The 15,207-nt window shown below is 44.4% G+C and overlaps 1 protein-coding gene across 2 annotated transcripts; it reads left to right on the top strand.

Annotated features, from left to right (window-relative positions):
• Positions 1–2,371: 2,371 nt before the first annotated feature.
• On the top strand, positions 2,372–13,235 carry TRIM65 (tripartite motif containing 65). 2 transcript variants are annotated; one of them, XM_077924215.1, is made up of 7 exons: positions 2,372–3,278; positions 5,864–5,959; positions 6,358–6,591; positions 8,575–8,740; positions 9,424–9,465; positions 10,116–10,196; positions 11,846–13,235. In XM_077924215.1, the coding sequence occupies exons 1-7, from the start codon at positions 2,829–2,831 to the stop codon at positions 12,514–12,516; spliced, it is 1,740 nt and encodes a 579-aa protein (XP_077780341.1). In that variant the 5' UTR covers positions 2,372–2,828; the 3' UTR covers positions 12,517–13,235. The 2 variants fall into 2 exon arrangements, with proteins under 2 accessions (XP_077780341.1, XP_077780345.1); XM_077924219.1 differs by lacking the exon at positions 9,424–9,465 and having other exon boundaries at positions 2,376–3,278.
• The last annotated feature ends 1,972 nt before the right edge of the window (positions 13,236–15,207 follow it).

Below are 15,207 nucleotides of genomic sequence, written 5' to 3'. Positions count from 1 at the left end.
GTTTGGATTAACCAGTGTGTGCTTATGTTCCTTATTCCAAAATATTGTCCTGCAGAACAGTTCCATAGCATTTCGATAGCAAGCCCACAGTTGAAGAGTGCCCTATCTTTTAAAAAACATTTACTACACAAGTTATTCATCTGCAGGTTATAACACTGAAGAAGAGAAATACGGGGCTGCATGCTTGTTTTTAAAGAAGAGAATTTGGAAATCTGGGAAAGCAGAGTTTAGAGAGATCGTAAACAGCTGAGTCCCCTATTTTATTTAGTGATATTTAACACTCATAAACTTATATTGAGATGGGGTGGACAATGTGGTAGATAGGTCTATAGGCAAAATAAAATTATTTAGGGTGAAAAAAATCACTGTGTCTTGTGAAGAATGGGAAATAAATTACTCTCTCCATATGGCTTTTGGCAACAGCCTAGCTAAGAAATTCAGTGTAAGTATGTGTGGAAAAAAGCAAGCTTTGGATCATAATGGAAAACTTACTGAAAGTGTCAGCGCTCAAGAGCCTCTGCCAGGAATCAGTTGCAGGAATCAGGGTGGGGTTGGGATAAAACAAGTACTGCATCATATATACAGTCCTGCATTTTGGCATAAAGTCTGGCTATTTTCCTACCTAAAAAGTAATATTATCAAGAATATAAGAACATAGCCATTGAGGCTAGGAGCCACTGATAGCCTTATCCTCCTGGGCAACTTGTAGAGCAGGGATGCAGAACTACCACTGTATGACAATCATTCTTACTGGGACTGATGGAGTCCCAACACCTAGAGGGCCAAAGGTTTGCCATCTCTACTACAGAGCTGGGCATCCTGTAGAAAAGGGCAACTAAAACTAGCTGCAGAGGGAAATTCACAGGTGGAAGATTTGAGACTGTGCTTTTGTAATTTAGAAAATCACTATGGGGGGAACTTGCTAGAGGTTTCTAAAATCATGACCACTGTTGAGAAAGTAAAGAGGAATAAAGCTCATTACTAGAATACAAGAGGATCATCCAACAATGTATTGGCAGTAGCGTGTTTGTGCAGTGTATTATTGTAGAACTCATTGCTCCAAGGTTTTGTGATGGATACTGGTCTATATAGCTTTTATAAGTCTTCATGGACTTATTCATGGAGGATAGATCTACCAGTAGTGCTACAATTAAAAATCAAATGTCCATATATCAAAGGATAACTGTTGCCATCATACCCTGTGAGCTTTTCAGCAGCATCTATCTGCCTGGCCACTCTTGAATAGATCTTTCAAGACAACTATTCTGTGTTGGACGAGTGTATGCTGGAGTATTTCATAGCAATTTTTATTAAAAAGAAATATTGTTTTAGCACAAGTTTCATAGAGACTTCACAATAAAGAGGGACAACAATAAAACATAATAAATCAGGAAAGGGGAATACCAGCACATAACAACAGCAACAACAAAAAATTCATAGCAAATGTGAAACCTAACAGCCATTCTGGTTTCCTGGAGTGCACTACCTAATAGAGGCTAATCAATTTCTTTGCTAAGATAGCATGGAATAACAGTGCAAAAAAGTTTTAAAAACCCATCACAAAAAGCACATCAATTAAAAACATGTATCTAGAGCTTTTCCTAAAAAATGCCTACAAGGGGGGGGGGGGGAACCAGACACAGGCAAGGATAAGTCTAGACAAAAACCTCTCTCTCTGTTGGCAGTGGGGTGAAGCTGTGGGATGTGGGGCTCAGAGAGTGACAGTGTTTCAAATATATTTTAAAACTTTTTTGTGTTTGAAATAAACTTTAATCTTCGTTGTTAACTACCTAAGATTCAGTACTTCACTGGGGATCCCTGGGATTTTCCCCACAAAATTGGTGGCAGCAGAAGAATAAAGTAGTGGTGTACAGATCAATAGTCTGTGAAACGACCACCAAACCCACCCATCTGGCTGGGTTTCCCCAGCCACTCGGGCCGGCTCCTAACAGAATACTAAAAACACGATCAAACATTAAAAACTTGCCTAAATGAAGCACAGATCTTGCTGCACCTTCAACTGAGCCTGCAAAGAAACTGGAAGCCCGTCATCAGATCTCCTGTCTCAGGGCTGGATTTGGGTTTGATGAGGCCCTAAGCTACTGAAGGCAATGGGGCCCTTTATATGTCCAGCTGTCCTTTAACAACAAATTGTCGCTGTTTTTGTGTTGAATATATGCTATATGTTAATTTATGGACTTAATAGGTATCTAAAGCCCTTTGCACATAACAAAATATAGTGGTACCTCAGGTTAAGAACTTAATTCGTTCTGGAGGGCCTTTCTTAACCTGAAACTGTTCTTAACCTGAGGTACCACTTTAGCTAATGGGGTCTCCCGCTGCCGCCTGTTCTCATCCTGAAGCAAAGTTCTTAACCCGAGGTACTATTTCTGGGTTAGTGGAGTCTGTAACCTGAAGCGTCTATAACCTGAAGCGTCTGTAACCCGAGGTTCCACTGTATGTATTTTATCAAGGTACATCCACTTTTTTCTTTTAAAAAAAAATGGGGGCCCCAAGAGAGTGGGGACCTAAGCTATAGCTTGTTTAGTTTCTACGTATATCCAGCACTGTCCTGTCAGAGGAGCGGGTGGTATTTGAAAAGGGGACAAGGGAGCCAGAAACTCAAAACTCTTTTCTTGCATGGAAAGGAGATGCCAATCATCTTTGCTCTCCCTGCCTCTTTAAGAGCCTGCGGGCTGATGCGCCTTAATTTGGCCCAGCCCTTCCTTCTCCTGAGCCATCTCCAGCAACCTCGGCCTTTTTTTGGCGGCCCTGGGTTTCACTTTCTTTTCCTCTGGGCTTTTTAAGTGGCGCTTCTGCCGCGCGCCATGGCTTCCTCAGACCCGCAGAAGCTGGAGGAGAAGCTGACGTGCTGCATTTGCCTGGATACGTTTAGCACCCCGGTGACGGTGCCCTGCGGGCACAGCTTCTGCGAGAAGTGCATCTGCGACCACTGGGACGGAGAGGAGGGCAAAGGGCCCGCCGCCGCGGGCTACACTTGCCCCTCGTGCCGCAAGAGCTTCCCGGAGAGGCCGGAGCTCAGCAAGACCGTCCTGCTCGACAGTCTGGTGGAGCTGCTCCACAAGCAGGAAGATGGCGGGCCGGCTTCCCGGACGGAGCAGGCGGCCGCTGCTCGGGAAAGGAAGTGCCCCAGGCACGGCCGGCCCTTGGAGCTGTACTGCCAGACGGAGAAGCGGGGCATCTGCTGCGTGTGCACGCTCAAGGAGTGTCAGCAGCACGGCAAGGCCCTCGCCGAGGACGAGCGGAAAGCCAAAGAAGTAAGCAGGGAGCGGGGCAGAAGCATTTCCGGAGCCGGCCACTTGGGGCCATGGCAACATAACATATACAGTGGTACCTCGGGTTAAGTACTTAATTCGTTCCGGAGGTCCGTACTCAACCTGAAACTGTTCTTAACCTGAAGCACCACTTTAGCTAATGGGGCCTCCCACTGCTGCTGCGCCGCCGGAGCACAATTTCTGTTCTCATCCTGAAGCAAAGTTCTTAACCCGAGGTACTATTTCTGGGTTAGTGGAGTCTGTAACCTGAAGCGTATGTAACCTGAGGTACCACTGTATGTACACAGTACAAACTCCTGTGATCTTGGGCATCTCTCTTTTTTTATATGCAGTGGTACCTCGGGTTACATACGCTTCAGGTTACAGACTCCACTAACCCAGAAATAGTGAAAACAAAAAAAATTCCTTCCAGTAGCACCTTAAAGACCAACTAAGTTAGTTCTTGGTATGCTTTCGTGTGCATGCACACTTCTTCAGATACCAGAAATAGTGCTTCAGGTTAAGAACTTTGCTTCAGGATGAGAACAGAAATCGTGCTCCAGTGAGGCGGCGGCAGCAGGAGGCCACATTAGCGAAAGTGGTGCTTCAGGTTAAGAACAGTTTCAGGTTAAGAACGGACCTCCAGAACGAATTAAGTACTTAACCCGAGGTACCACTGTACTATATATATACATTTTATTAGTTTTTTTAACATATCATTTTCAACAGTAATTAAACATACTTTTACATCTTATTCAAATTTTTGACTTTCGTCAATCCCGTCTGAAAATTTTCCAATCTAATCTCTCAGTATGCATTTCTCATCTTCCCTATTACATTTCAAACTCATAACCAATATCTCTATCTTTTTCTACTTTGTAACACTTTGTATATTTCTCCTTACAAAACTTCTTGTAGTCCTACTAGCGTAATTTGTTGATTACAGTTGCTCTTCAAATGATTCATATACTTCTTCCAATCTTCTGTAAATCTCTGGTCCCACAGGTTTCGAATCCTTCCTGTCATTTTGTCCAATTCTGCATAGTCCATTAATTTTGTCTGCCAATCTTGGGCATCTCTCACTCTGCACGGGACCAGCCTGTTGATGGACGGGTGTCATGCTGGCCAAAGGAGCCTTCGGGCACCCCATTTTAAAATTAAGCATTCCCTCTGGTGCATTAGTTACTTGGGATTGTGGGACATGTCCCTGCACATTGTAGTTGCCGTGGTGCGCACCTTACTCTTAAAGGATTTATGTTGTTGGGGGCAGAACACTCACCGGTCATCATCCTCTGTCTCAGATTTGGAATGAAATGTCTCAACAACAGTTGTTTTAAATAATGATGATGATGATGATGATGAATTAATAATAATTTATTATTTATACCCCGCCCATATGTCCGAGTCTACTCAGCCACTCTGGGCGGCTCCCAACAGAATATTAAAAACATGATAAAGCATCAAACATTAAAAACTTCCCTAAACAGGGCTGCCTTCAGAAATTACTTTCTTTTGAAAAACCAGTCAAAATCCTTCTACAATTTCTACTTTTAGTTAAGTATTTTTATTTATTTACTCGATTTAACTGCCTCCCACCCCCGGCTATGCCCACTGGTGACGCAGAGACAGCCTAGGTTGTGTATATTGCTCTAATCTCAGCTTTGCTGCAGTGGATAAATTTTCACTTGCTGAATGTCTGCCTGATTGACTCACGACTCTTCTCAGATACCAAATGCTTTATAATAATGGGTTTGATGCAGTAAGGCCTTTATCTCCACTGTAGCCTGAGATTTAATTCATTCCATATGAGGGATGGCCGGACATTAACTCTTGGTGCTGCCACCAAGCTACATTTCCTCAACTTCTGTAGGAAAAGCCATGAAAGTTATAAAGCAGGCATCGCTTGCCGTACAGTGGTACCTCATGTTAAGAACTTAATTCGTTCTGGAGGTCTGTTCTTAACCTGAAACTGTTCTTAACCTGAGACATCACTTTAGCTAATGGGGCCTCCTGCTGCTGCCGCGCCGCTGTTCTCATCCTGAAGCAAAGTTCTTAACCCAAGGTACTATTTCTGGGTTAGCGGAGTCTGTAACCTGAAGTGTCTGTAACCTAAAGTGTCTGTAACCCAAGGTACCACTGTATAGATATGAAACATTTTAAGGCTAGCTAGGGCATAACGACTTTGCTGTAACAATACCAAGCAAGAATCCTTTGCTTGAATATACACTGGAAGACATTGCTAGACCCAAATCATAGCCTATGGGCTTTCGTGTGGTGAGGCAGTTCAGCACTGCTCAATACAAACGTAACGGTTTGGATTATTCTGGACATCATGGCCCTTTCTTACATCCTCAGTGAGTTACCACTTCCTATAACTTGGCTACCTTGATGCCTACACTGATTACCTTCAATCTAATAGGGTGTTATATTAACAGAACTCTGGAGTCTTTCCAAAGGGATGAATGAATCTTGGAAGATTCATCTGGGGAAATCTGCCGCCTCTCTTGGGAAGGTGAGATGCAGGGGCCGGGTGTGGCTAGGTGAGATTGAAGTGCTTGCCTGTTAAATTATTTTGAACTCTTTGGCAGGAGTCCGTAAGAGCAACCCTGGAGAAAACTCGAAAGGAGGCAGAGCCTATCAGAGAAGCAATTCAGAAACTGGAGCAGCGGATAGACAACATCAAGGTAAGGAATCCACAGAGAGCATCATAATGACAAAAGTGCCTCCCATGGGAAGTGCTTGCTCTCCATTGACCCCATTTGGTACCCATCATGGCTAAAACTCCAGTTACTGAATGAGCAAGTGGGCCTTCTGCATTTGTGTCCCTTTCCTAACAGCTCAGACCTGTAGTGAATTCTTTGCCAACCCGGTGCCCTCCAGATGTTCTGGATTACAACTCCCATCAGCCCCTGCTAGCCAGTCAAGGATCACAGTCTCTCTTTTTGCCTGCCTCCCAACATTTTCTTTTCTTATTTCCATTAAGAGGGACACCTAGTACCCAACAGAATGCAGAGCAGCAAGGGAAATAGAGGCAGCTACAGTGGAAACAACTGTATTTTGTTGCCCTTCCTTTTTCATCCAGGGTTCCTCGGAGAAGTTAAAATCTGGAGTTGTGCAGAAGTTCGCTTCTCTTGTGGAAGCCTTGAAGGAATGCCAGAGGAAGACAGTGGAGAAGATTGAAAGAGAGCAAGATGCTGCACTTGGCAAAATGCAAGAGAACTTGGACCAGCTGAAGCGCCAACTGGATGGGCTTACCCAGCGCAACGAGAAGGCAGAAGAGCTGCTCACTTGTACTGATGATATGACGTTTCTGGAGGTATGTAATGTGTATACTGATGGCATTTGGGCCAGATCTTTATATCCCCACTCCCAGGGGACAGCTTTAATAGGTGGGTGGTCCTGTCAACTTGTTAAAGTTGGTTCATGGATGAGAGATAGTGACCATGAAGGACTGAACTCCAAGTAATTCAATTCTGCTTTCTGAAGGGATCGGCTGTGCCAGTGATTTCTTACACAGCCAAACCAAGCAGGATTGAACTCCCCGCCCTTCAATCTCTATGTGCCCCACACCTGTGGTTTGGGGAAATGTCCTGGAAGGCGAAACGGGGAGAACCGGTGGGCCAAATGTGGCCAGCAAGCCAGAGGCTCCCCACCCCTAAAATAAACCATAGCTTAGTATTACAGAGTGGGAGTTGCTGCCTGTTCTGCTCCCCTTTCCTGGCAGCTGACAAGCTCTTAACTGGAAGGTATCTTGAATACCATAACTAAGCCTCTGAACCTTGGCAACCATTGGCATGCAGGAGTTCTGTGTTTATTTAATTCTTAACAGTGATATGCTTTGAATGCAAAGATAGTCCCAGACCCTCAGAAGTTCTTGAAGTGTGGAAGTCCTGTCATACACCAGTGAGGCTACAAATTCTTATCCTTAAAAGTTTTCTGTGAAGTGGGGATTCCCCCCCCCCCCAGCATTGCACTGCATTGTAAGCTAAGAGAGCAGTGGTATGTTTCACGTCCTGTGTACAGCATGCAACTGAGATTAGACCTTTCTGTGGGACTCTTCATAATTATAAGCGCTTCTCTAGCCTTCTCAGCTAGGAGATAGAGGAGAAAAAGGATTAGCTAGGCCTAATGGTCAGCAAGTGGAGACAATTGAAAAACAATTTGGCTGCCAACTCCAGAGCAGAGTTTAGAATGTGAATCACCCACCATGCCAGAGGGGGGAATGTCTGAAGTTGAACTGTCTGGCGGGGGGGGGGAATTCCTCTGTCTTCAGAGAGACAGGCAATTCATGCCGTGAGAGGGGGTTATTGTAGCAAAATGGCTTTACCCAGTTGGTTACTCACAGCAACATTTTGTAGCCAGCAGCAGCAGGGAATTGTGTGGTTTTCTCATCAGAAGGCTGCTGTGCCATTGTCCTCCTTTCTGTTCTGAATTTTTTTTACGAGCTGAACAGTCTCAGATTGGCAAGAATGCCCTGGCACACCACTGCCTTCAAATATATAATGAATACACTTGCTTTTACGGTGGTACCTCAGCTTAAGTACTTAATCCGTTCTGGAGGTCTGTTCTTAACCTGAAACTGTTCTTAACCTGAAGCACCACTTTAGCTAATGGGGCCTCCTGCGGCTGCCGCCGCGCCGCCGGAGTACGATTTCTGTTGTTATCCTGAAGCAAAGTTCTTAACCCAAGGTACTATTTCTGGGTTAGCGGAGTCTGTAACCTGAAGCGTATGTAACCCGAGGTACCACTGTAGTTTGCTTTTATTTTAAACTCGTTTTTCAACATAGTGCTCAAAGTGGCGTCACAAAAGGGACCCACCAGCGTGCTCTTGGCACATTTGGATTTCTGAGCAAGTGCTATGGGGACCCCTAAGGCAGGCAAAGAAGTGGGGAGGGGAGCGTGTGTCCTGCTTTATAGCTACCTCTGCTTGAAGGGCTGGCTGGTCCAAGTCCAGTTAAGAGATAATGAACCACAATGGAGAGGCAGGGGCTTGGAAGTTGCATCTGGACAGCAAACTGATCAGGGACACAGGTCACGCTATTAAGGTCTTCCCAATTTATTTTTATTTCAATGAATTGCAATTTTCTCCAAATGTGCATATATTAACATATTTTATGCAAATTTGTGTTCATCTGTTCCCTTCTTTGGCGATGCATTTCCTCCTGCTTGGCAATATGTAAGTGGCCACCTAAAGAATTTCAGGATCAATCCAGTTCACTTACATAAGCTGAAGTTAAACCCCATTCATGTAAGTCAACAGTCAAACTTTTGTGATTCCTACATTTCCTGTTCCTTGTAGGAACTGCATCATCTTCCTCCTCTTGGCAACTTAGAAGTTATTCCACCTGTTGAGTTTGATTTGGCCAGCAATGTGAATGCTGTCACTGTACTCTTCAATGAGGTTTCCAGGCTTTTGCAAGAGGCTCAGTCAAATTCCTTGAGTCCACCAATGACTGAAACAAAAGGTAATCATTCAGCTGTTTTAGGGAGTGGTGAAAAATTAAAGATCACCTGTGGAAAGCCGGTTGGTCAGTTTTCTTTCTAATAAAGGCGGCTGGAGGTTTAAGTGCTACAGTAAAGGGGGGAGTATTTATTTTGATAGATTTCCATATTGAAGAGGAATAGTAGGGCAATGACAGTGCTTAGTTTTCTGAAAGAAAGATTAGATTTGTACTGCCAGAATTACCCCAATTTTCTCTGTAGTCGTCCACAAAACTCTCCTCAGAGAGACTTTTAAAATCTTATAAAGTCCTTTATTCCCAAATGTTTTCCTAGGAAAGTAGGATCCAGTTCAGATGTAATCATGACAAACCACAGTTTGTCATTACAAGGACAAGCTACAGCAAGCCTGAGGCTCATTCGCTTCCTCCTCCATTTCCCAGCCTTCTCTGACCATAAGAGGAGGAGATTAGAAGTGTCTGCTTCTAGTTGTAAAAAGCGTGGGAAATTGTGGTTTTGTTCTCAAATCAGGATTCAAAGCCATTATTTGATTCTGTCTTCAGATCCTGGTTTGAGAACAAGCTGCCGTTGCACAAACCACAGTTTCCCACATTTGGATGAAAAGGCAAACTGAAGCTTGTTGCAAACTGAAATTCTGAACTGGGCCAGAACATGTGGCCTTTATCTGGATTTCACCTACTCATTTCAGCTCCTGACCTGGAGGCAACCCTTTATAATGGGCCTGGGCAAGGTGAGCAGCATGATACCAAGGAGGGCGGGGAGCGGAAGGGGGTGGCAGTGAGAGCACCTCATTCATCATTGGTTTGGGCCCACCATTGGCTCCAGCCTTGCCCACCAGTGGCATGTAGCCCCCCAACAGATTGCCCCTAAAGGAATCTTGCCCTCAAAGGAGAAAACCCTTCCTTTTGCACCTACATGACACCAAACAACGCATACACAGCAGTCCACAAGTGTGGTCTTTTGTGATGCATTAGGGTGAGAATTGTAAAGCTTGCTGCACACAGAAAAGTGATTTTAGAAACTTTAATAATTTGATCATACATCAGAGAGTATTTATGCTTTGTCTTGTTTCAGACCATGAGAGATTATGCCTTGGGAGCACCTAAGTGTCTGGTTATTATGAAGAAAAATATAACACTGTGGGATGCCTTTAAGTACACTGCTGCTGCTTCTCCTTTTTAAAGAGAAATATTTTAAAATATATCCAAAGGCCAGCTTTGAACCTTGGTGCCTGTGTATCTTGTCCTCACCCCTCCCGAAAAGGCTCCCCCAACTCACTGCCGAGTCTTGACTTGTCTACCATTTTGAAATCGTTGTTTTTAAGGCAAATGAGTTTCCTTCCTGCTTTTAAGTTTTCCTTGCTTATCTCTCACTCGGCAGTCTCACCGGAGCCAAAGGTAATTGTGAGAAGGGTCGGACCGTGCCTTCCAGACAATGAGTTAAGAATGTCTTTTTTAAAAGGTAAGCGACTTTCTGGGCTGCACGCAGTTACTTAAAAAAGGGAAGTAGGGTCACAAGTGCATAAATATATTCAGAGCTGCTTCCTTTGGGTCCTCTGTCAGGATCATAGATTTATTTCTTTGTGTGTGCGTGTTCTGTTGGTTATAATAATATTCCTGGTGGTGGTTGACCTGAGGCGGGTGAGGAATTCTCGCATAAACAAGTCTATTCATATGAACAGCATAGCATGGAAGTTGCAAAGTCACACAAGAATGTAGCTCCTCTTCCCTTCCACTTATGGGGTGGAATTCAAACTAGCGCTGAGGAGATCACTTGTCAGTGCAAGCATTTTTGCTTGCCTGTTGGAATGATCTCTCCTCTCCTGCGCACTGTTGTGGGGGTTCTCCTACCCTTACCCCAAGCTGATTGAGGAGGGCACACTGCGCTAGTGGGGCTCATTGTGCTGGCTCCCACTACAGCACCTATACTGTTTAAGGCAGTCCGCGATTTTTGTTTTTCATGCAAAGGAGTCAACATTGCAAGAGTTTGCTGCTCCCACATTACACTGCTCATGCAAGTAAGCAATTTCCCACATCAGTAGTCCTTTAAAAAAGGAAGAAGCATAAATGTGCCTTCAGATCCAGGAGTTCAAAAAGCTTCGCAAAACTGTGGAGCCATATTGGAGGCAGCCGATGCAGACCTATAAGTTCTGCATTTTATTCTCACTGTCTCCCACACACCTGTGGAGGAGTCAGCGACCAAGTTGCCCAACTCTGCTTTTGGGGACATCTGGGTGAGTTCCCTGTTAAGATCTCTAGGATCCTCCTTGTTCAAGAGAAGCTTCTTGCGCTTAGATTAGCAGGAAACCAGGAAGCTATGGAGCAGATGTTCACTTAAATCACAAAGAACACAATTTATCTGTTAAACTAATAAATGGAACAGCTCCTGTTTTCTGACATGGGTGGAACATGGATCAAAGAGAAAGCACTTAGGACTGGTAACTACCGCAAACAGTTAGTAACTCCTTTCAGAAATCTGTGGACCAGAGCCAATGGACAAGGCACAATCTTTTGTATATACTTGCACATAATGCCTGTGTACTTTCCTTGCCCAGGCTTCTGGTTTGCATCCCTGAGGGAAATAATTATTCCATTAACCTTATTTAGGCAGAAGGCTGATCAAAGGGAATGTTGCATTGCTGACAACAACTGACACCCCTTACAGGCACCCTGGCACTGAGCAGGGATTTCTCATAGGCCATTGTGAGCAAAAAGTGATGTTTAAATAAAGCAGAGCCTGCCAATCCTAGAGATCTTGCTCCAAAGGAAATGGAAGGCACCCACTTCCCTTGGCTTTTATTTGACGCCTCTAAAGCCAACTTCCACTCTCCCTCAAGTGCGCACTGATACTTTCTCCTTGCTGCTTTGGTTAAATGCCCTGCAATACTAAAAAGTTGGTATTTCGTTCTTAGAACAGAGTTGACAATAGATTAGCTCTGTTAGGAGAAAACAACAGATGAAATTGCCAAAATGCCACTTCAGTAAAGCCGTGACATGCCTGATATTAGGGATGGGGGACCTTTTTCTCTAACTGAAGAGGAATTAGCCAGTTAAAAATACACCAGGTGTTTTTTCTCCCACCTGACTTTGATACCTTTGTCACTCCTGCAGCTCAGCAGAATTTGACCTTTGATCCAACCACAGCTAACCAATACATGCAGTTGTCCGATGAGAACCGGAAGTGCCATCACTCTCAACGTATTCGGGGGTCGAGGCCAAAAGACCCACAGAGGTTTGAGCCATGGCAAGTCATGTGTGCCCAGAACTTCAGCCAGGGCAGCTGCTACTGGGAAGTCAAGTTATCTGGCCACTCTGTCATCATTGGCGTGGCTTATGGAAGGTTCCCAAGGAAGAAGCGGGCTGGCCGCACATTCACCATTGGTCTGGATAAACTCTCCTGGGGCCTGCACGTCCAGGAAGACTGCTATATGGCTTGGCACAATGCCGAGTGCATTAAGATAAAAAGGCACGTGTGCAAATTCATTGGGGTGTGGTTGGATTGCAACCAAGGAGTGCTATCCTTTTATGGCGTGGATGACAACATGACACTCCTCCACACTTTCAACACGATCTTCACAGAACCCCTTTTCCCAATCTTCTGGCTTTGCGAAGGCATAGCTGTGACCCTCTGCCAAAAGCCACAGGGCAATGTTCGAACTGATGGGGTGCCTCCTGTCTTGCAAGCAGCTGCTGCTGCTGCTGCTGCTGCTGCCACTGCCACCACAGTGGACAAACTGCCAGATGATGAGATAGCTCTGAAACAAGGAGAGCAACTCTCCTGAGATCTCAAGGTACTTTGTACTCATCTTCCCCAGGGAGATGCAAGTCCCCATTTCTCATCTCAAGGTGGGACAAGTGGGATTAAAATTTGGGGAAGATGATTAGGGCACTGAACTCTGGCTGTCCTGGCCACTCATTGCTTAGTGTGCTGTGCATCCTGGTGAAGAATACGGCTTTCTGACAATCTCATCTCATTAAAAGCTAAGCAGGAAATGAAGAGGAGCAAGAAAACAGAGTAAACAAAATTTGTAATATTTCAGCCTACTTAAGCAATTATTAGGGGGCCGGGGGGGTGACTGGAGGTGGACAGAACTAAATTGGTTTTTTTAAAAAAAGTAATTTTAAAAATTTAAATGGCACAGTAGGGACTGATAACTTCTCCTTGGCACATATTAATTTTCAGAGCTGGCTTGCCTTGAAACATTAAATTCTCCACTATGTATGTACTGCACATGTGTAGCTTTCCATACAGGGAAACTGAGCTCTTTGGTTCAGAGAGGTTGCACTATTTTATGTTGTGAGTTTAAATTATGATGGAAGGAGTTCTATTTTACTTCTCTGTGCAGGCTCAACATGTCGTAACTGCTCACGTGTTTGTTGCCACTTATCAGCAGATTATGGTGGGAATGAAAACTTGCCAAGTTGGTTCCTGTTTTATTGTTCAGCTTTTAAAAAAAGTTTTATTGAGAAATAAAGCTTTCTAAGCAAAAAGGAAAAATAAGCTTAATAAATAAATTTATTCTTTCATTAGAATTCCCTGTTCTAGCTGTGAGCTAGAAAATTGTCATAGCCCCAGGGAAGAGTATCCAAGAAACAAAACTGATCTGGTTCTTAGTAGGGTGACCTTAAGCTCACAATTGCCAGGGACTGGGTATCCTACACTACTGAACCTCTTGGTCTTGCTGATCAAAAGGTTGGTGGTTCGAATCCCTGCGATGGGGTGAGCTCCCATTCCTCTGTCCCAGCTCCTGCCAACCTAGCAGTTCAAAAGCATGCCAGTGCAAGTAGATAAATAGGTACCACTGCAACGGGAAGGTAAACGGCGTTTTTGTGCACTCTGGTTCCATCATGGTGTCCCATTGCACCAGAAGCGGTTTAGTCATGCTGGCCACATGACCTGGAAAACTGTCTGTGGACAAACGCCGGCTCCCTTGCCCTGAATCGAGATGAGTGCCGCAACGCCATAATCGCCTTTGACTGGACTTAAACGTCCAGGGATCCTTTACCTTACACTTTCAGTGACCCCTATTTTTTATTTTGTTTTGTGTACCGATTAATTCCCTCAAGTCCAAGAGCTTTTCTCATCGTTCCACAGCTTGGAAAAAAGTACGATCTTACTCGCTGAATTGAAGGTTGGTTAAACAAAATCTTTTCAGATTTCCTGTGCATCTGATAAAATTTGATTTGGTGGATAAAATCAGAGGTATATGACTACTGGGCTTCAAAGTTCAAAGTGACCGATAGCCATTGATAGACCTATCATCCCTGAATTTGTGTTTTCCAAACTGTTACTGGCCATCACCGTTTGTTCTCTGAAATAAGGACGGAAGAACAGCCTGCTGGGTCAGGCTAATGGCTCATCTGGTCCAACAACCTGTTCCCACAGTGGCCAATCAGAAGCCTGAGGCAAGAACACAAGCAGGACTTGAGTGCAACAATGCCCACCTGTGATTCCCAGAAACTGGTATTTGGAAGTATGCTGCCTCTGACAGCAGATGTGGAACACAGTGCTTCCCTTTCATTAGTTGCCCTCAATTTCTAATATCGGGGGAGGGGAGGGTTATCTCTCTACCCACCTCTACCTCACTCATCCTATTAATATATTTATAAGCCACTATCATGCCCCTTCTTTGTTGCCTTTTGTCCAAATTAGGGAAGGTGCACTAATAGCTTTATCTCCCCCCTTTTTTCATGCCAATGAATTTTTGGAGAAGGGTGGGCAGAACTTTGCACTGTATCCCAAAAGCAGCTATGCTACTGATTTAAATAAGAGAATGTTGATACCGGCCATTTTACTTCCAGTTCCATTCCAAACAATCTGAACACTGAATTTGCTAGGTGCGCTCTCTCTAATCTATGTGTGTTTCTGTCCCTTTCTCTGACCCTATCCTAGGCAAACAAAATTGTATCTGTCTAGGTCACAGCACCTATTTATCGTTGAAAATCTGCTCAGTCTCCAAGTTAGCAAACATATGAAAGCAAGCACATATGAAAGGATGGTATTCCCTATGATAGCTGCAGTGCTTACTTCTGAGTAAACATGTTTAGGCTCAACTTGTATGGGAGATTCATAATTCCGAGCGCCTCCCCGCCCCCATCAAGAAATTCATTCCTGATTACCAGAGGAAATTAAAACGAACTAAAAAAATTGCAGGGCAATAATCACACCCCCACCCCCACCGCTGTATTTGTGAACATGATCTTTAGAGCGTGCCGGCTAGGAGAGATCTATCTCCGAGATCTAGTGATTCTGTCACAACTCATATAAGGCTGCCTGCAAGCCTAAGTAAGCTATAGTTTAGAGCGTAAACCTCGTTCATTAAACTCGTTGGGTTTTACTTCAGAGAAAGCACGCTTAGTATCGTGCATCACTTCTACGACATCATAAATCCGACAGCGGGAACCTGTGGCTCTCCAGGCGTTGTTGAACTAGTACAACTCTGACCATTGGCCATGCTGCCTGGAGTTTGGAA

This window comes from Podarcis muralis, chromosome 2, assembly GCF_964188315.1.
Source record: "Podarcis muralis chromosome 2, rPodMur119.hap1.1, whole genome shotgun sequence".
Taxonomy (NCBI): Eukaryota; Metazoa; Chordata; class Lepidosauria; order Squamata; family Lacertidae; genus Podarcis; species Podarcis muralis.
This window is presented reverse-complemented; position numbering and strand designations above follow the sequence as displayed.